Source organism: Hypanus sabinus, chromosome 1 (assembly GCF_030144855.1).
Source record: "Hypanus sabinus isolate sHypSab1 chromosome 1, sHypSab1.hap1, whole genome shotgun sequence".
Taxonomy (NCBI): Eukaryota; Metazoa; Chordata; class Chondrichthyes; order Myliobatiformes; family Dasyatidae; genus Hypanus; species Hypanus sabinus.
The window spans coordinates 186,713,928-186,736,378 of NC_082706.1; the positions used below are offsets into that span (position 1 = coordinate 186,713,928).

A 22,451-nucleotide genomic window follows, 5' to 3' on the forward strand; every position below is an offset into this window, starting at 1 on the left:
GGCAGTGAATGTTTTCTGTTTGAATTTTAGCAAGGCCTTTGACAATATTTTCATAACTTTAAGAAATATTATTCATACTTTGAATAACATTGAATACTGCTTTCATAAAGGTAATCAATTTCCACAACTTTAGGAAACGTTATTCAGAAGTTCTTTTTCTTATTTTCCATTTTTAACGATTTAAGATCATATAATTTTGTATGCATTTATCAGGTGGCATCTGCCATAGACAATGCTTTTACTATCATTGACATCCATGGTGCCACAAGAACCAATTACTCAGATTTTAGTTATGATGTCCAGCCCTGCCACTCCTCAGCTCATCTGCTGCTGAAATCTTCATCTGTGTTATTGTCATTTCTGGTCCATACTATTCCAAGGCATTCTTATTTTAGCCTTGCTGTTTCATTTTCTCTGTACATAAGGCCATCCAATATAGACTCCAGACTCAAAATTCCACCAGATCCCATTCAACCACTTTTTCATTGCTTGCTAGCCTATATTGACTCACATTTAAGCACTACTTCAATTAAAAAGTCAACTTTGTTTTCAAGTTCCTTAACTGCTTCATCCTATTTCTCATCTCTTCCTTTCCTATAATCCAGCTAGTTTATATGCATTCTTCCAATGCTTACTTCTTGACTATCCCTGAATTTAATTGCATCACCACTATTTATCAAGCCTTCAACTATTGAGAACCTAACTTTTAGAATGTCCTACTAAACCTTGAAAAGTCAGTAATTCATTTTCCTACTTTAAGATACATCAGATTTTTTTCTTTTATTTTCCTCCTTTATGGTGCATCTTTAAGATCTTTCACTATGCAAAGTCCTTGATTTTCAGCTGTAGTCTCATCTTTGCCGGCCTAGTATCAGAATTGATAAAGAATATTTGAAGCACCTGGGAATATGTTGCAAATTTAGCAATGCTGCATAAATACAAGCTGGTGTCTTCCATTGTTGAATCTTCTTTGGACAATATGTATCTATTAAATTAACAGCCTGAGCCGAGGGGGCAGTGAGCTAACTTTGCATGATTAAAGTTGCTAGTGCAATCCTTATGCATTGAATGACTTCAGGCTTTGTCGCAGTAAAAATGGTGTTCTTGAAACAGCAACACTTCCCACAGAAAGAAAGAGTGCTATTTGTATTGTGTATGTCATTTTGTGAGCAAGAGCTGCCAAGCTAAATGCTGACAGCCACATAATTTTTCAATAGTTCAAGCAATTCATGGACTAAAACAGTGTATCAAGTTACATAGAAATCCAGCAATGGGATTCTAGAAATCACATGTCAGAACATCGGCACCTCTGATGGAACTTAAAAACAGCCTTTGTGTGCAAGACAATACTGTTATTGCACCATTGAAACATGGAACAGAATTTGTGGGCTCAGTTGTGTTTCAGTGATGTTGAGACCCAACTATTAGAACAATAAGACTATTCCTCTGCAATGTAAGTACCTATTGTCATCAAAATTTGAAATTAGCCGGGACCATTTACTCCATGGCAATTAGAGCACACACATACATATGACACCGTCTAGCTTCAGTAACCTCTGGTCTAATGTCACTAAACTGTAAAAGAGGATGAAGTATGCTTAGACCATAAGACATAGGAGTAGAATTAAGCCATTCAGCCTATCAAGTATGCTGTGCCATTCCATTTTGGCTGATTCATTATCCTTCTCAATACCATTCTGCTTTCTTCCTATCAGCTTTGATACCCTGGCTAACCAACAAACCTATCAAGCTCTGCTTTTAATATACCAAATGCCCTCCACATCCATCTGTGGGAATAAATTTCACAGAATCATCACCCTCTGACTAAATGAAATTCCTCCTCATCTCTGTTCTAAATGGACATTCATTCCTGTGTTCTGAGGCTGTGCCCTTTGGTCCTAGGCTCTTGCAATATAGCAAACATCCTCTCCACATCCACTCTATCTCGGACTTGCATTATTCCTCAGGTTTCAATGAGGTCCCCTTGCATTCATCTGAACTCCAGCGAGAACAGGCCTAGAGCCATCAGACACTCCCCATGCTAACCTGTTCATTCTTGGAATCATTCTCATGAACATCCTCTAGACTCTCTCAAATGCCTGCATATCTTTTCTTTGCTATGAGATCCATAACTGCTCACAATACTCCAAAAGTGGTCTGTCAAATACCTTATAAAGCATCAGTATTACATCCTTGTTCTTGTATTCTAGTCCTCTCAAAATTAATGCTAACATTGCATTTGTCTTCCTTCCTACCAATTCAACTGCAAGTTATCCTTTAGGGAATCCTGCAAAAGTACTCACAAGTCACTTTGAAACTCAGATTTTTGCATTTTCTCCCCATTTAGAAAATAGTCTTCACCTTTATGTTGTACCAAAATGCACGACCATACACTTCCCTACATTTTATTCCATCTGCTACTTCTTTGCCCATTCTCCCAATCTGCCCTAAGTAATTCTGAAGACTCCATTTCCTCAAAACAACCTGCTCCTAAGCTTATCTTCATATCATCTACAAACTTGGCAATAAAGCCATCAATTCTATCTTCCAAATCATTGACATATAACGTGAAAAGAAACTGTCCCAACACTGAACACCATGGAGCACCAGTAAACACCGGCAACCACAAGGGAAAGCCCTTTATTCCCACTCTTTTTCTCCTGCCAGTCAACCAATGCTCTATCTATGCTGCCATCTTCACTGTAACACCATCGGTTCTTATCTTGTTAGGGAGCCACATGTGTGGCACCTTGTTCAAAGACCTTCTGAAAATCCATGTAAACAACATGCACTGACTCTCTTTTGTCTATCTTGCTTTTTCTTTTGTCAAAGAATTCCAACAAATTTGCAGGCAAGATTTCCCCTTAAGGAAACCATGCTGACTTTTAGCCTATTTTATCATTGCCTCAGAGTTCCCTGAAACTTCATCCTTAACAGTAGATTCCGAATATCTTCCCGACCACTGGAGCCAGGCTAACTGGCCTATAATTTCCACTTTTCTGTCTTTCTCCTTTTCTAAAGAGTGGAGTGACATTTCCAATTTTCCAGTTTTCAGGAATCATTCTGGAATCTAGCGATTCTTGAAAGATCATTACTAATGCCTCTACAGTCTCAACTAGCTCTTTCAGAACCCAGGTGTATTATCCACCTTCACACTTTTGAGTTTTCCAAGCACCTTCTCCTCAGAAATAACGGTGACACTTCAGTTCTTCTCCCTGTCACTCTCACATTTCTGGCATTTCTGCTAGCGTCTTCCACAGTAAAGATTGATACAGTATACTCACTCAGTTCATCCTCCAGTTTTTGTCCCGCATTATTAGCACTCTGGCATCATTTTCCAGTGATCCAATATCTACTCTTGCCTCTCTTTTACTCTTCATATATTTGAAAAAAAACTATTTATTTACTCTTTTATATTATTAGCTAGCTTACTTTCATATTCTGTCTTTTCTCTCCTTATGCCTTTTTAGTCGCCTTCTGTTGGTTTTTAAAATCCTCTTAATCCTCTCATTTAACACTTTTTCTCTATATTATATGCCATCTCTTTTGCTTTCATATTGTCTTTGACCTGCCTTGTCTGCCTCCATTGCCTCATCCCCCCTTTAGAATACTTCTTTTGGATGTATTTATCCTGCGACTTCCAAATTGGCTGTAGCTTTGCCTCCACAGATGCTGCTTGACCTGCTGAGTTCTTCCTGAAATTTCTATTTGCTCTAAATACTGGCATGTAGGTACACAGATGTTTGAATGTGACGGGGCAACTTGAAATGGTAAAATGAATCCTTACTTTTGTTAATAGAGGTATAGTTCAGGAAAGAAATATAGTTATGCTAAACCTTTGATAACATTGATCAGGGTTTAGTAGGTGACAGGGCTTTATGAAGGGTGACAGGAAATTGGAGAGACTGCTAAAAATGTCTCTGAAAGGATTTCAAAGTTTTGTGCAGAATATAGGGTTATTACTCTTTTGGTGGAGAAGATTGACAGCAGTCTTTAAAATCATGAAGCATTTTGATAAAGAAAGTGAGTAATTGACATGGACAGAAAGGAGAGTAAATACAGGATGTATATTTAAGATAATTGTCAAAGGTGTCAAAGCAACATTTATGAAGTACTTTAGTTTGATTTAATTTTACCACCTGAAAGCATAGCAAAAGTTTGTTCTGTAGTAACTTACAAGAGTGAATTTTAAAAAATAATTGAAGGAGAGAAGTTTGAGTTCTTACAAGAAAAGAGCAAGTCAATGGACCTGAGGCAAGATAAGCCAAATGGCTTCCATCAGTGTTAGATTATTCCCCCAAGAGTAATCCAAAGGGCAGTGAATACTTAATGGAATGACTTAGTAGAAACACGATCAGTGGTCAATTTATAACATACTTTAACTCCAACTTAGTAATTAAATAAAAATAATGACCACTTAATCCAATTATATTTCAGTAATTGAAGAAATTAAAAATTAGCACCTACAAAATATATTAGTTAAAGTAAAGAAGTAGACTTTGAATCCAAGAGGATCGAATTAAAATTTATGAATGAAATAAAAGGAAGAAATATATTGTGCCTTTGCTGAAATACATTAATAAAGTAAGATCAACAGGAATCAATTATGCAACGGCCATGAGTGGATTGGGAATATTTTCAGATCTATTTATGTAATGGCAGAGATTTTAAAATAATTTTATGGGATAGATATAGAGAAGGGTTTTCACAATGGTCAAATCCACAGTACATAATTTATGGATTTTCTGGAACCACAAGAGACTGCAAATGATAGAATACAGAGTGTTAGAGGATTAAATAGGTCAAGCAACATCTCTGGAGGGTCAAGACCCTGGGTCAGGACTCAATGTAGTGGGGAGATTACCATTATAATAAAGAGTTAAAGGGGAATGGTGAAGCAGGGGCTGGAAGGCTATAGGGGGAACCAGGTGAGGAGATGGATAATGGATAGCTAGAATCAGCAATAGAGATGGAAGCAGGAAGGAAATATAGAGACACATGAGGCTGCAGTTGCTCAAATTTGCTAAGTTAGGAAGGAGTTAAGTGGAACAAGATAAGAGAGGGATAATGGAACCAGTCTGGAGAGGAGATAGGATATGCAAAAAAGGTTGGAGGAAGGGTGGTTTGGAAAAGGGGTATGAGAGATCTTAGGGTAATTAGGAGAGAGAAAGGGTTACCTGAAATTAGAAAATTCTATGTTCATACCATCAGATTATAGATAATCCGGGTGAACTATGAAGTTTTTTCCTTCAAGTTTGTGTTTGGCTTAATTATTGCAGTGAGGAAGACTGGAGATAGACAGGAATGGGAATGAGGGTTGAAGTGGCATGCAGCTGGAAGGTCAAGATGGCTATTGTGGATAGAGCAAGGATGTTCCACAATACAGTTATTTTGTCCATGCTGGGTCTCGGCAGTGTGGAAGAGGCTACATGGAGAACGCCGAATGCAGTAGGCATGTTTGGAGAAGGTGCATGTGAACCACTGCCTGTTCTGGAAACACTATTTAGCTCACTTGGGATGTCTGTTGCACTTCCTATGGTTCCTATGTTTGTGTGTATAAGCACAGGAATGGGTGGGTGGAAGATGGAAAGGGATAATTAGAACTGCTTTTAAACTAGTCCACTTCAGCAAAGGGCATTTATCTCTCCAAACTTGACTCTGAGATTAATTTTCTTGCAGGTATTATCAGTAAGTACAAAGAAACACATTACAATCAATGAAAAACCACAGACAAAACAGATAAACAACCGATATGCAAAAGACAACAAACTGTGCAAATACAAAAATAAAATCATAACAATAATTATTATAATAATAAATAACTAAGCAATAAGTATCAAACACATTAGATGAAGAGTCCTTGAAAGTGATGGATTGTGGGTACAGTTCAGTGATGGGGTGAGTGAAGTTGAATGAAGTTATCCCCTCTGGTTCAGTAACTGTTCCTGAACCAAGTGGTGTGGGTTTTGAGGCTCCTGTACCTCTTTCCTGATGGCAGCAGTGGGATGAGAAAATGGCCTGAGTGGTGGAGATCCTTGAAGATGGATGTTGCTTTCCTTCAACAGCTCTCCTTGTAGATGTGGCTCAATAGATGGGAGGGCTTTACCCATGATGGACTGGGCTGTATCCATTACTTTTTTGTAGGCTTTTCATTCAAGAGCATTGATGCAACCAATCATGATATTCTTCACTTCTCATCAATAGTAATTCATCAAAATTTTAGATAACGTACCAAATCTTCACAAACTTCTAAGAAAATTGAGACAATGCAGTCCCTTCTTTGTAATGACACTTAGACACTGGACCCAGTAAAAGATCCTCTAAAATGATAACACCAAGGAACTTAAAGTTGCGGAGTTTCTCAACCTCTGATTCCCCCAATGAGGATTGACTCACAGACCCCCAGTTTCCTCCTCCGGTAGTCAATAATCAGCTCGTTGGTCTTGCTGACATTGAGCGAGGAGCTGTGTTGTGGCACCAGTCAGCCAGATTTCCATTCTCTAAGCTGATTCATCACCATCTTTGATTTGGCCAACGACAGTAGTGTCATAAACACTATTACATACAGTATCCATCTGGAATCCACCTAAGAAGGTATGAAGAAAAAGTTATGTATTTAGGTACATTCTGTGCAATGGTATTGAAATGATGCTGCTATTACTAACATTGGGTCAGAAATGATTTCGGAGTGTGTTAGAAATTCACTGCTCTGAGTGTAATGACAAGGGATGTGCACCTTATGTGGCACAGAAATATTGAGAACTTAGAAGTGTTCCAACAATAGTCTTGAGATGTGAGAGCCTTTGGAGAGTGGCAGAAATGTATACAACTTTCAAAAAATGATTACTCAGTATAGTTACTGGGAAAAAAGGATCTTGAAATGGTAGCAGAGCAGAGGTGATTCATTGCACTATATTTGAAAGCTCTTGGAAACATTAGGATATCAGGGCTAAAATGTTGTAAACTGAATTCTTAAAATCATATTATCATAAAGCAACATAGTAGGAAATAATTGTGTCAGTTACAGGAAATGTCACCAATTTTTATTCTATACTATTTATGCTTTATTGCTTAGATTGCAGAAAAAGATGAAGAGATTCTACAACTCCAGTCACGCTTAATACAGTATCAGATCAACCATGGTCATTCCAATGAAGAATATGATGGACAGGTTGCTCTTGTTAAACACCTAGAGAAGGTCAGTTTTGTACTAAACAACTGAATAATAAAAGAGAACTCAATAAAGGACTGAATTTAATTTTAGCTACACAATACTGTTAGCAATCTATTGTAGCTTCCATTCTAAATAATAGAGCATGAACAAAATAATAGAGGGTTACATCACTTCTAACTGAAACGTATTCATTAAACCACAGGTACTTGCCCAGACCTTTGGATTACATGACCGGTGAGGGTTCAAGTCATGATAAAATTATGTATCTGATTCATAAATGTTCTTCATTAGATTTGAAATTTTTATTTAAATTATTCTAGAAATGCTTTCTTTAAAACTGTGAATTTCCACTTGAATTGAATGAATTGAATTGAATTGAATTTCGGTTTATTGTCATTTAGAAACCACAACTGCAATGCAGTTAAAAAAATGAAACACCATTCCTCCAGAATGATATCACAAAAGCACAGGACAAAACAGACTACACCAGAAAATCCACATAATGTTGGGCAATCCCCAAATCCAGAGTCCGGAGAGGCTGCTTCTTATTAATATCGTGCTACCATCTTAGCACATTCCCCAGAAAGGAGCTCCAAACCCACCAGACAAAACAAGACTACCCAGACACACCAAGTCAGGAGACCAACTCTACCACCCAACAAACCAAAAACTAAAGCTACAAGACCTACACAAAACCACATAATTACAACATATAGGTACAACAGTGCAAACAATACCATAATTGATAAAAAAAAAACAGACCATCAGCAGGTGGCAAAAGGGAATACCCGCGCTATGGACTTCCACGGCTCGCTGGACCCAGCCTCACAGACGCAGCACACAGTGAAAGTGTCCTGACCGTAGCAGACTCCGAGTCCGTCAAACCTCCAAGCCTCCAACCATCCCCTCCAGCACAGCCTTTCTGAGCACCATCCTCTGCTGAGTGCACTACGACACCACCAGCAATGTGACCCCAAGGACTAGGGACCTGTTCTTCCCAGCAGAGACCTGGACCTCACAGCAGCAGCAACGAGTGACTTCCCATTTTGTCATATAATACTTCAAATATCTGTTTCTTTTAAAATGTTTTTTGCTTCTTTAGAGACATCGTATTTCCATATAAAAAATAGCTAACTTTGAGTCAAGGATAAACACAGTTTATTTGAAACTGCTATTTTATCTTTCCAATGATGGTTTTAACTCTTTGAAAAGGATACATTGTGACACATAGTACTTTATTTTTTGACATCAAAACCTGTCCCAGGCAGTCTTCTGAAGAAAACTTTTCTTCCTTGGCTCCATGAGAGCTCTGCACGGAAGGGATATGAACAGTTTCAATGTGATTCTAATGGTTTATAGATGGATTTATAAGACAGGCCAGTTTATCACCATGTTTACATATGGATACTTGGTGCCTTTGAGATAATCCATTGTCTCCTACCTCAGAGAACTTTTGGCCTCACAATCAACATTATTATGATCTTGCACTTTGTTATTAATCTGCACTGCACTCTCTCTGTAGTTTTTATACTTAATTCTGCATTGTAATTGTTTAACCATGTTTGATCTCAATGCATCATGAACATTATATAAGACAAGCTTTTCACTGTATATATGTACCAATAATAAATAATCAAGGAAAACCAGGACTGGAACAAAAAATGATAGCCAAATTCGCACTGCTGGCACTCTTGGTATGTTACATCCTTGTATCAGTAGTAAAGATTACTTAAATACAATCTGATATAATGTGCATCTCATGGCAAAAGTGACACTCACATCTAAGATCTCATATTTCTATAATAAATATAGTGTGAATATGATTAACTTGATAATATTCATTGGAGTGAGATTAAACAGTAATACAAACCAGCTGGTTATTTTATATCCTGTTTCATTTTCTTTCTCTGATTTACTCTCTTAAATAATAAAGTAAATCAGGCAGAATGTAAACTCTCCTGCCAATAGATTGTACATGTTTTGCATCTTCAAATCACACCTTGTTGTTTAAGCAAAATAAAATTATAGAATGCATGAGACAATAATGACTCACTTAAAGGAATTTTATATTTCTGGAAAAGGCATTGATCATATGAGTAATTTTATCAATTTAGCAAGCTTTATACAAACATCACTTAACAAGTGATTTTATTATGTACTTATTATAAAAACATAAAGCCATTTATTACTCATAGTCAGCTGTACTTTTATAATTATCATGTATTAATTCTGATATTTTACACATTATTATTCAGAAGATGGGTTTGATTGGCTATATGATGTCTCTTTGTTCCGTTTTAACCTTCATGTTTTATCTTATGGTTGCCAGGAACTTGAATTGGTGAAAAGTACTTGTAATGAAAAAAATAGTAGAATTGGAGAATGTGAACAAACAATCCTTGATCTCAGAGCAGAAATAACAAAATCTGACAATCAGCAAAAGAATTGTGTCCTTGAAGTACAAAAACTTGAACAAGCTTTGCAAAATCTTAATCTGAATTCAGCAGATTCCGAAAATAAGTACAAGCTGGAACTTGTACAACTGCAAAAGCAAATTACCCAACTCGAAAGCAACCTCACAGATTCCCAGGAAAGCTGCAACCAGATGCAACAGGTCTGTTTACATGCTTGCTAATGAAAATTCTTAAAATACTCACTGCAACTGCAGTGAGAGACCAATTTCCCTGTAATTTTGCAAATCAGTGGTGAAGTTACAGTGATTAATCAGAAGAACCCTCAAGATTATTTGCAATAGAATTGATTTTTCTAACCTATAAGGAAAAAAATGATATAATTTCAAAGGTAAAATAAATGTGTTGCCTCTAATACAGTTACGGTTGGATAATGATGAAAATTTAGCTGGTGTATCAGCTACATTATCAGTTATTCATTCCCTGGCTTCCTTAGTTGTTGGGCCAGATCTTGCTAGCCCAATGCCTCACACAGCATTGCTTCCTGCTACAACTCATCCTGACTCTTAATTAATACATATATTAAAGTCAATGTTCTAAGCCTTACACAACATCTTGGTCTCAGCCATTCTGCATGCGATGCCAGAGACTCAAAGTAGCTCACCGGTCAAATACAGAGCTTTGATTTGGTGCATGCCTTTTAAACATAAGCACAAGCCAATACTTTTACTGAGGTTTAAAAGAAACATTACTTTTTGAAGCTTGAACCCTGTGTAATTAGATGGAAAATGGAAAACCTACAACATCTGTAATCAAAGATCCCCAGCATCCAGATCATGCCCAGCATCTCACAGACATTCCATTAGACAAGAGGCACTGAAGCCTGATATCCCACAACACAGGTTCAAGAACAGCCTTTCAATCATTCAGTTCTTGAGCTTGCCTGCACAATACTAATCCCTACCTCTGTAACAGCAATACAGCGACTACTTGCACTACAAATGGATGTGGAATTCTGTTCAGTTTGTTTCTTTTTCCTTCTAAAAATTGTGTATAACTTATGTTTAATTTATGTTCTTTTTTCCTTGTGAATGCTGCTCATGATGCTGTGTGCCTGTGATGTTGCCAGAAGTAAGTTTTTCATTGCACCTGTGCAAGCATTTACTTGTACATATGACAATAAACTCAACTTTGACTTTAACAACACAATTGATAGCCAGTTTTGAGCCACAAAATCCATTATGAATGGAACCCATTCAATTTAGTCATGAAGCCACACAAGGAAATAAAGGCTGTAGTCAAGATGAAAATTGAGGTAACAGAACTATACAGCAATTAATTCTGCTAATAGTGTTACAGAAAGATGCATCTGTAATAGATAGATTGGTGAGGATGAGATCAGTTACATTTATCCTGCATGTTAGTTGGCTCATCACCTGCTGAAGAGGTGTAGTGTTCTCTATCACAGGTGTAAAATCTCTGAACTAAACACCACTAAACTAAACGAATGCCATAAGGGCAACACAGAGGTATTCTGAATGTTATTTCCAAGGTTTGGCCAGACCAGACAGCTGAGATGCTTGTGGATTAGTTTCCTACCCAATATGCATTCTGCATCTTTGCTCTTTTCTACAATTCTTCAAATATCTTTCAACATAGAGGTGCTGAGAGAGTATGGTAGATTGTAATCAAGTTGAGATCTGATGTCATGTAACATCATAGGATTCAAAGGCAATTTGGAAACACCATTCCTCTTGCAATTTATACCACTGAGCAAAAACTTTGATTGACCTACCCTCTAGTTGGACAGCCCGCAGCTAAGAACCATAGTGCAAAAATGTGAGATGCTAGCTTTAACTTACTGCAGTAATGCAATATTTTATAAGACTTCTCCATGTTATATCATGTATAGCAAACTAAATTTTGAAAGTCAATTAGATTTAGTTTGAGCACTGGGTATTTCTCAGATGTTTAGCACTGAATTCAAAGGTGTAATAACAGAGTATCACTTTGCCTTGACCAACATGAATAAGAAAGAACAAAAGTTTGCTTAGTTACACTTACTAATTTTAAAAAAAAGCTTGGACCATGAATTATAGAACATGGAACTGATGGAAGGATATTTCAGAAAACAAATAGACTCTTCCACTATTAATTTAGCTATATGTGATCTGTACTTTTGAACCCATCAAACAACCCATTGTTGATTAGAATTCCTTGAAACCATTATTAATAAAATATCTACCTTCAAAACAATCAGTTTACACAGCGGTCATGTTGCATGAAGCAAAAAAAATGACATGAATAACTTTATGGATATCAGCTGAACAGTACATATTGGAAAAAATGTCCTCTGTTGCTCTTTGAATCGTACAATGGAATGTTTTCCATCTACCTGAGTGGTTAGCTGGGATCTTGGTGTAATATCTCATCTTAAAGTTGGTATTTCTGAAAGTGTAGTATTCTTTCAGCCCTACATTGATGTTTCAAGTTGGTTAATTTGTTTTGAATTATGTTAGGGATGAAAGAGTTAAATTGCAAATATTCATAAACATAGAGTATGAGGGCGTATGGTGAGGCAAATCAAGAAAAGGTTTACAACATTATGTGCTTTGAATCATTTACAAGATAACAAATACAGATTTTCTTGACTTTAGTTTTTAATGGATATTGATATCACAAAATGATATTAATATTACAGCTGCTGAGTGGAGTACTATAATAGTACAGGATTGAGGAACTAAATAGAGTACATTTCTTAGAAAACCAACAGCACAATGCAGGCTCTTCGACCTACAAAGCTATGTTGAACATGTCCTTAACTTAGAAATTACCTAGGGTTACCCATAACCCTCTATTTTTCTAAGCTACATATACCTATCTAGCAGAATCTTAAAAGACCCTATCATATCAGTCTCCATCACTGTCACCATTCCACACACTTGCTCTCTGTGTAATGAATGTACCCCTGATATCTCCTCTGTACCGACTTAAAACTGTGCTCTCTCGTGGCAACCATTTTAACCCTGGAAAATAGCCTCTGACTATCCACACGATCAATGCTTCTCATCATCTTATACACTTCTATCAGGTCATCTCTCATCCAAGGAGAAAAGGCCCAGTTCACTCAACCTATATGCATAAAGCATGGTCCCCAATCCAGGCAACATCCTTGTAAATCTCTCCACCCCTTCTTGGTTTCCATATCCTTCCTGTGGTGAGGCGGCCAGAACTGAGCACAGTACTCCAAGTGAGGTCTGACCAGGGTCCTATATAGCTGCAACATTACATCGCTCCTAAACTCAATCCCACGATAATGAAGGCCAATGCACCGTATGCTTTCTTAACCGCAGAGTCATCTTATGCAGCGGCTTTGAGAGTCCCATGGACTCAGGTCCCAAAATCCTTCTGATCCTCCACACTGCCAAGAGACTTACCATTAATACTATATTCTGCCAACATATTTGACCTACCAAAATGAACCACTTCGCACATATCTGGGTTGAGCTCCATCTGCCACTTCACAGCCCAGTTATGCATCCTATCAATGCCCTGCTGTAACCTCTGATAGCCCTCCATACAATCCACAGTATCCCCTACTTTTGTGTCATCAGCAAATTTATTAACCCATCCCTCCACTTCCTCATCCAGGTCATTTTTTAATACTCACAAAGAGAAGGGATCCCAGAACAGATCCCTGAGGCACTCCACTGGTGACCGACCTCCACGCAGAGTATGACGCGTCTACAACCACACTGTGTAAGGCAGTTCTGGATCCACAAAACAAGTTCCCCTTGGTTCCCATGCCTCCTTACTTTCTCAATAAGCCTTGCATGTGGTACCTTATCAAGTGCCTTGCTGAAATCCATATACACTACATCTTCTGCTCTTCCTTCATCAATATGTTTAGTCACATCCTCAAAATATTCAATCAGGCTCGTAAGGAACAACCTGCCTTTGACAAAGCTATGCTGACTATTCCTAATCATATTATGCCTCTCTAAATTTTCATAAATCCTGCCTCTGAGGATCTTCTCCATCAACTGACCAACTACTAAAGTAAGGTTCACTAGTCTATAATTTCTTGGGCTATCTCTACTCCCTTTCTTAAATAAGGGAACAAAATCCCCAACTCTCCAATCCTCTGGGACCTCTCCCATCCCCACTGATGATGCAAAGATCATCGCCAGAGGCTCAGCAATCTCCCCTCTCACCTCCCACAGAAGCTTGGGGTACATCTCGTCCAGTCCTGGGGACTTATCCAACGTGATGCTTTTCAAAAGCTCCAGCACATCCTCTTTCTTAATATCTACGTGTTTTTCAGTCCACTCCAAGTCATCCCTACAATCGCCAAGATCCTTTTCCATAGTGAATACTGAAGCAAAGTATTCATTAAGAACCTCTGCTATCTCCTCCGGTTCCATACACACTTTTCCACTGTCACACATGATTGGTCCTATTCTCTCACGTCTTATCCTCTTGCTCTTCTCATACTTGTAGAATGCCTTGGGGTTTTCCTTAATCCTGTCCACTAAGGTCTTTCTCATGACCCCTTCTGGCTCTCCTTATTTTGTTCTTATGCTCCTTCCCGCTAGCCTTATATTCTTCTAGATCTCTATCATTACCTAGTTCTTTGAACCTTTCGTAAGCTCTTCGTTTCTTCTTGACTAGATTTACAACCGCCTTTGTACACCAGGGTTTCTGTACCTTACTATCTTTTCTCTGTCTCATTGGAATATACCTATGCAGAACTCACACAAATATTCCCTGAAAATTTGCCACATTTCTCCCATACATATCCTTGAGAACATCCGTTCCCAATTTATGCTTCCAAGTTCCTGCCTGATAGCCTCATATTTCTCCTTACTCCAATTAAACTCCCATAATTTCTTAAGCTCCAGCTTAGCCATTGTTACTATCATGTGCTTTTGAAATGCTTCTTTTGTTTAAAGTTAATGGATAAAGTGTATTTAATTTCTGTTGTGATAGGCAATATGGGAAAGAGATGACCTTCTACAGCAACGAGAAGCCGAACTTCAGGAGTCCCAAGAAAATGTCAAAAAGAAAATGTCAGAGATGAAGGTTTTGGACAACATTGTGACAGACCTGCAAATAGAACTGCAGAATTTGCAGATTCACAAGATTCAAACTCAAAATGAAAATACAATACTAAGAGCTGATATTCAACAATTAAACCAGAAACTGCAGGGACTCCATCAACAGTACAGAGAGAAAGGTAAACTTTATTTTTCTAAAATAAGATACATCACAGTACAAATAATTCACTCGCTTGCCTTGCTATAGTTTTGAAATATGTAGTAATTTATATACAACATGAAGACTAAATGTAGATTATGACAATCATGCCTAGTGATGACTCACATTATCAATTGGCTATTTTAATCAATTCCCCTTTAAATATGTGCACACTTAAGATTTATTACAAAAAGATATGGACTTTTATCTAAAGTTTGTTGAAGTATTATATTAAACAGGTGGGGGTTCAGAATTTTAACAGAGGTTATATTTGGTACTTCACTCATGGAGGCACATTCAAAACCTCTTTGGAAAAAAAATATATTAAGAGAATACAAGAGATCTTGCAGGTGCTGGAAATCCAAATTGTAAATGCTGGAGGAACTCAGCAAGTCAGGCAGCATCTATGGAGAGGAATAAATAAACAAAATTATTTTTGTGGCTGCACTGTGACCATATCTTTATACTTTTCTGAAAAACTGAAGCAAACACCCAATCATAATAGATGCTTCCACTTCTTCAGTCGAAAACTGGCATTTCACTCACTGAATCCACAGCGGTTGCTTTAGTTGTTGTACTTGCTTTGGAGATTTTATACAGCAGAAAGAATCAATAAGGTACTGCACTTCAGAATATTGCTTAACCTTAATTGATTTTTTCAGTGTCAATGTCTATTCCTCAGTAAAATGTTGAGTATGTAGTAATGTACCTGCATCAGGAAGTCCATCTTACACCCACTATCCGCTATCTGCAAGAGTCGTTCCTACTCCTTTGATTTAGCGTATGGTGTATGTTTAACTAAGCTAACAATTAAGATTTACTGCACTTGTCACATTCTATAAATAGTTTCTTACAGCTTTGATAGTATCCTCAGCTTTATTATTTGATTGTGTATATAAAGATGAAGTTATCACGTGTTTATAAAACTCTATCTCTGAGTAGACACAGCTAATTTTACATATATAAATTGTGATTTATTATCAATAGCTAGGATGGCTAGTATTTTAAATCTAGCAAACGCTATTTGAAGTTCTATGAAAACATGCTAATACTTATTGAAATAAGTCCAGACACTTCAATGAAGTCAGTGTAATAATTCCAGACAAGCAGAGTAAGATAATGTAACTTGCAAAAGTAAATCCCAGTATTTGTTAAGCCTTTTCACAGTATTGTGCTGAAATGGAGGTTACTTGGCAAACGTCATTGTGCCAAACAAATAATACATTTTGAAAAATAGTATTCAATCTCAAATGCCAACCTTAGCCAATAGGAAATTATCATACTTTAGAAATACAACTTTTAAGATGATAAATACTGAATGAGCAACTGCCATTAACTCTTAATACAATCCAATTGGTTCTATGAAGTGTTGCTCAGAATATTTGTATTTGTGTCAGGATAAGTCCAAAGACAAAAGCAAGAATATTGAGTACAACAGCAAGGAAATCCTCTTGCATTTGTACAGGGCCCTGGTGAGACCACACCTGGAGTATTGTGTACAGTTTTGGTCTCCAGGGTGAAAGAAGGACATCCTGGCTGTAGAGGAAGTGCAGCGTAGATTCACAAGGTTAATTCCTGGGATGTCCGGACTGTCTTACGCAGAGAGGGATCTGATTGCAACATATAAGATTATTAAGGGATTGGACAAGATAGAGGCAGGAAATATGTTCCAGATGCTGGGAGAGTCCAGTACCAGAGGGCATGGTTTGAGAATAAGGGGTAGGTCATTTAGGACAGAGTTAAGGAAAAACTTCTTCTCCCAGAGAGTTGTGGGGTTGTGGAATGCACTGCCTCAGAAGGCAGTGGAGGCCAATTCTCTGGATGCTTTCAAGAAGGAGCTAGATAGGTATCTTATGGATGGGGAATCAAGGGATATGGGGACAAGGCAGGAACCGGGTATTGATAGTAGATGATCAGCCATGATCTCAAAATGGCGGTGCAGGCTCGAAGGGCCGAATGGTCTCCTTATGCACCTATTGTCTATTGTCTGTTGTCTAAAAGAGCGATACTAACTTGACCCTAGCCCTTGCTGGTTTAATGACAACCCACATTTGCCCCTGATGTTAATCATCTGTGGCTGTATGATTGAGCCATACTCTGGATACACGTGGAAGAGTTTCACAGTGATCAATTTCTTTCAGACTTTGTACAAAATATTGGGTATAAACCTCTGTCATGTACGCTTTGCTCTGTGTATCTGCCAGGGCTATTTTTTCCCATTTGTGTACAGTACCTTCAGAGAAAACCTGTAATATCAACAGCATCCTCAGTAATCTTTTGAGTACATTATTTAGTGTTTTGAGAATAAATGTCTCTAACGTTTGATTGTTTGTTTCAACGTTTACTGTCTCATCTGAAAATATTCTGTTAAAGCTGACCTCAGACAAATAAAAGTGGCAAGAGTTCCTTTTTGACTTCTGCATATCTCATCTCTGCCTCTGTTGATGTCCTTGATGCATAGGTAACTGGTTGTCTGTTCTGCGTCATTATTGGTCCATGTCCATTCTGAGAATCATCAGATTGTAAACATGTCTTCCTTATGAAAATTATATCTAATTATTGATGTGTTAGTGTCTGTTATTTAATATTTTTCAGTACCACTTCTTGGCATTTTTTCCAGAACTACTTTGTATTTTTCCATTTTAAATCTTTTCTTCAATGGAGAGATTTATTTTGATGTTGAACAAGTTCCAATACATATAGAGTTCCCATCACATCAATGTAGGCATTTCCAAACCTGGCTTAGTTTTGGCTAAGTGTACACAAAGTTCTTGGTCTGTGTGAATAAGTCACATAAAAACAACCTCCTTCCTCAAGCTTTAACTTTATTTAGTATTATTTCACACTCACTGCAACGTTGAAGATTGTTTCCAATGATCTTCCATTCTTTATTTCAACATTTCTCCAAAACCTATGGCCAAAGTATTATTAGGAATGACTTCAGTATCTTGAAGTCCTTCCATCAATTCATGCATTTTCCTTTTTCTGGCGCAAAGCTGATCTTCAATAGCACTCACTTCCAGCTGTATCTCAAGAAGTGAATGGAATGCTATTAGGTATGACAACTGTCATCTCAACTTGCATGTCAACACTCATTTTGAACCTGTTATCCATTACATAGACAGTGGATAATGATGTCTTTTAACAACAGACCATCTAGCATTAGTTACAGTTCATCCCTTAGAGCTACTTGCAGCTTACAAGGTGCATTTTACACCACGTCTTATTTTAATTCAGGTTTAAGTTAAATATCGTCATGTAACATAAAACTATAATTTGGCATCAGACAATCTGTTGTTAATGGCTTAGTTATTTAACTCAAATATTGTGACTCCAGTGGATGGTGTTCTATCCATTGCTTCTTAATTTTTCTATTTGTTAAGATCCATGTACAAACATACAAACGTTTGTACCATGCTGAACAGGCCTAAGAGTCATGCTGTGCAAAAATTTGCAGTCCATCAGAGGTGATATAGAGGAGTTATAAGCAGGTGGTAACACCGGGGCCACAGGAGACAGACAAGTGGGTAACACTCAGGAGAGGGAAGTGTAAGAGTCAGGTACTAGAGAGTGGATGTTCCCCTTGACAATGAGTACTCTTGTTTGAGTACTGTTGGCGGGGACAGCCTACTTGGGGGAAGCAACAGTGGCCGTGCCTCCGGCACAGAGTCTAGTCCTGTAGCTCAGAAGGGTAGGGAAAGGAAGAGGAAGGCAGTAGTGATAGGGGACTCCATAGTTAGGGGGTCAGACAGGCGATTCTGTGGTCGCAGGAAAGAAACTTTACCTCCCAGGTGTCAGGGTCCAGGATGTTTCAGATTGCATCCAAGATATCCTGCAGTGGGACGGAGAACAGCCAGAAGTCGTAGAATATATTGGTACCAACGACATAGCTAGGAAAAGGGAAGAGGTCCTGAAAAAAGGCTACAGGGAGTAAGGAAGGAAGTTGACAAGCAGGGCTGCAAAGGTAGTAATCTTGGGATTACTACCTGTGCCGCACGACAGTGAGGATAGGAATAGAATGAGCTGGAGGTTAAATGCGTGCCTGAGGGATTGGAACAGGGGGCAGGGATTCAAATTTCTGGATCATTGGGACCTCTTTTGGGGCAGGTGTGACCTGAACAAAAAGGACGGGTTGTACTTGAATCCCAGGGGGACCAATATCCTGGTGGGGAGGTTTGCTAAGGCTACTGGAGTAAGTTTAAACTAGAATTGTTGGCGGGTGGGAGCCAAACTGAAGAGACTGGGGAAGAGATGGCTGGCTCACAGATAGGGAAAGCTAAGAGACAGTGTGTGAGGGAGAATAGGCAGGTGATAGAGAAGGGACGTGCTCAGACTGAAAGTATGAGATGTATCTATTTTAATGCAAGGAGTGTTGTGAACAAAGCGGATGAGCTTGGAGCATGGATCAGTACTTGGAGATATGATGTGGTGGCCTTTACAGAGACTTGGATGGCTCAGGGACAGGAATGGTTACTTCAAGTGCCTAGTTTTAGATGTTTCAGAAAGGACAGCAAAAGAGATAGGGGTGTGGCACCGTTGATCAGAGATAGTGGCACGACTGCAGAAAAGGTGGACGCCATGGAGGGATTGTCTACGGAGTCTCTGTGGGTGGAGATCAGGAACAGGAAAGGGTCAATAACTTTACTGGGTGTTTTTAATAGGCCGCCCAATAGTAACAGGGATATTGAGGAGCAGATAGGGAAACAGATCCTGGAAAGGTGTAATAATAACAGATTTGTCTTGATGAGAGATTTTAATTTCCCAAATATCAATTGGCATCTCCCTACAGCAAGGGGTTTAGATGGGGTGGAATTTGTTAGGTGTATTCAGGAAGGTTTCTTGACACAATAAGCCTACAAAAGGAGAGACTGTACTTGATTTGGTATTGGGAAATGAATCTGGTTAGGTGTCAGATCTCTCATTTTGGGGAGTGTGATCATAATTCTGGCTCCTTTGCAATAAGCATTGGAGAGAGATAGGAACAGACAAGTTAGAAAAGTGTTTAATTGGAGTAAGCGGAATTATGAGGCTATCAGGCAGGAAATTGAAAGCTTAAGTTGGAAGCAGATGTTCTCGGGAAAAAGTACAGAAGAAATGTGGCAAATGTTCAGGGAATATTTGTGTGGAGTTCTGCATAGGTATAGACAGGGAAGTTATGGTAGGGTACAAGAACCGTGGCGTACAAAGGTTGTAATAAATCTAGTCAAGAAGAAAAGAAAAGCATACAAAAGGTTCAGAGAACTATGTACAAGTAGGGAGTGATCTTTTGTTTTTACAACAGATTCATTGATTTCTGAGAATAAAGTGAGGCCTATGAGGCATTATTTAGTTAAACCATTTTTCCCAGTATGAATCAAATTGTTCCAAATTGGATAAAATTCTCTTATGTTTGATTGGATTTAATAGCCCATTGACATTAAAAGCAATGAATTTTACCTTGTCCTTAGCCATCTGTGTTTATCTGTCAATGTATCATTGAAATTAGAATAAAACTTAATTGATCTACTCCCTGAACAAATACGAACCAAGAAACGCAGATAATAACAAAAATGGCAACGAACATGTGATTCCAAGGCTGAGGTCACATAGTTCTTCCCTTTTGCTTGTTTTTTCTCTCCACTCTTTTTTCTATAAGTGTGTACCTCAGATAAATACTTTGTGGAGATTTGTGATATATGGTTATAATATATAGGTACAATGTCTGAAACACATCTTATAGAAATGTTTGTTTGATGATGAACTTCAATAAAAAATAAATTACAAAAAAAAACAAAAGGTTCAGACAGCTAGGTAATGTTAGAGATCTGGAAGATTATAAGGCTAACAGGAAGGAGCTTAAGAAGGAAATTAGGAGAGCCAGAAAGGACCATGAGAAGGCCTAGGCTGGCAGGAGTAAGGAAAACCCCAAGGCATTCTACAAGTATGTGAAGAGCAGGAGGATAAGTTGTGAAAGAATGGGACCTATCAAGAATGACAGTGGAAAAGTGTGTATGGAACTGGAAGAAATAGCAGAGTTACTTAACGAATACTTTCCTTCAGTATTCACTATGGAAAAGGATCTTGGTGATAGTGATGATTTGCAGCAGACAGAAAAGCTTGATCATGTAGATATTAAGAAAAAGGGTGTGCTGGCGCTTTTGAAAAGCATCAAGTTGGATAAATCGCCGGGACCAAATGAGATGTACCCCAGTCTACTGTGGGAGGTGAGGGTGGAGGTTGCTGAGCCTCTGGCAATGATCTTTACATCATCAATGGGGACGGGAGAGGTGCCAGAGGATTGGAGGGTTGCAAATGTTGTTCCTTTATTGAATTGAATTGAATTCGGTTTATTGTCATTTAAAAACCACAACTGTAATGCAGTTAAAAAATGAAACAATGTTCCTCCGGAATGATATCACGAAAGTACACGACAAAAACAGACTACACCAGAAAACCCACATAACGTTGGGCAATCCCCAAATCCAGAGTCCGGAGAGGCTGCTGCGTATTAATATCGTGCTACCATCTTAACACATTCCACAAAAAGGAGCTCCAAATCCACCAGACAAAACAAGACTACCCAGACACACCAAGGCAGGAGACCAACTCTACCACCCAACAAACCAAAAATTAAAGCTACAAGACCTACACAAAACCACATAGTTAAAACATATAGCTACAACAGTGCAAACAATACCATAATTGATAAAAAAAAACAGACCATGGGCACAGTAAAAATAGTCCAAAGATACCCCGAGGACTGGGGGCCTGTTCTTCCCAGCTGAGACCCAGAACTCACAACAGCAGCAGCAACAAAGAAGGCCTTCCGAGGAGATTTCCAGATGTTCCTCCGTGCTCCCACGTCCGTTTTTCGTCAGATTAAGATTGTGCATGGCACCCCGCTTAACAAATTCAAGAAAGGGAGTAGAGATAACCCAGGAAATTATAAACCAGTGAGTCTTGGTAAGTGGTTGGTAAGTTGATGGAGAAGATCCTGAGAGGCAGGATTTATGAACATTTGGAGCGGTATAATATGATTAGGAATAGTCAGTATGGCTTTGTCAGGGGCAGGTCGTGCCTTACGAGCCTGATTGAATTTTTTGAGGATGTGACTAAACGCATTGGTAAAGGAAGAGCAGTAGATGTAATGTATATGGATTTCAGCAAGGCATTTGATAAGGTACCCCATGCAAGGCTTATTGAGAAAGTAAGGAGGCGTGGGATCCAAAGGGATCTTGCTTTGTGGATCCAGAACTGCCTTGCCCACAGAAGGCAAAGAGTGGTTGTAGACGAGTCATATTCTGCATGGAGGACAGTCACCAGTGGAGTGCCTCAAGGATCTGTTCTGGGACCCTTACTCCAGTGATTTTTATAAATGACCTGGATGAGGAAGTGGAGGGATGGATTAGTAAGTTTGCTGATGACACAAAGGTTGAAGGTGTTGTGGATAGTGTGGAGGGCTATCAGAGGTTACAGCGGGACAATGATACAATACAAAAATGGGCTGAGAAGTGGCAGATGGAGTTCAACCCAGATAAGTGTGAAGTGGTTCATTTTGGTAGGTCAAATATGACGGCAGAGTATAGTATTAATGTTAAGACTCTTGGCAGTGTGGAGGATCAGAGGGAATT

At 38.5% G+C, this 22,451-nt stretch overlaps 1 protein-coding gene across 17 annotated transcripts in view; it reads left to right on the top strand.

Moving 5' to 3' along the window:
* LOC132401241 (interaptin-like) overlaps window positions 1-22,451 on the top strand; it is a 617,788-nt gene that overhangs the window by 343,491 nt on the left and 251,846 nt on the right. For all 17 annotated transcript variants that reach the window (XM_059983244.1, XM_059983267.1, XM_059983373.1 and 14 more), the window contains 3 exons: window positions 7,076-7,198; window positions 9,504-9,788; window positions 14,575-14,821. In XM_059983244.1, coding sequence (XP_059839227.1) covers window positions 7,076-7,198; window positions 9,504-9,788; window positions 14,575-14,821 — 655 coding nt within the window. The remainder of the gene's footprint in view (window positions 1-7,075; window positions 7,199-9,503; window positions 9,789-14,574; window positions 14,822-22,451) is intronic.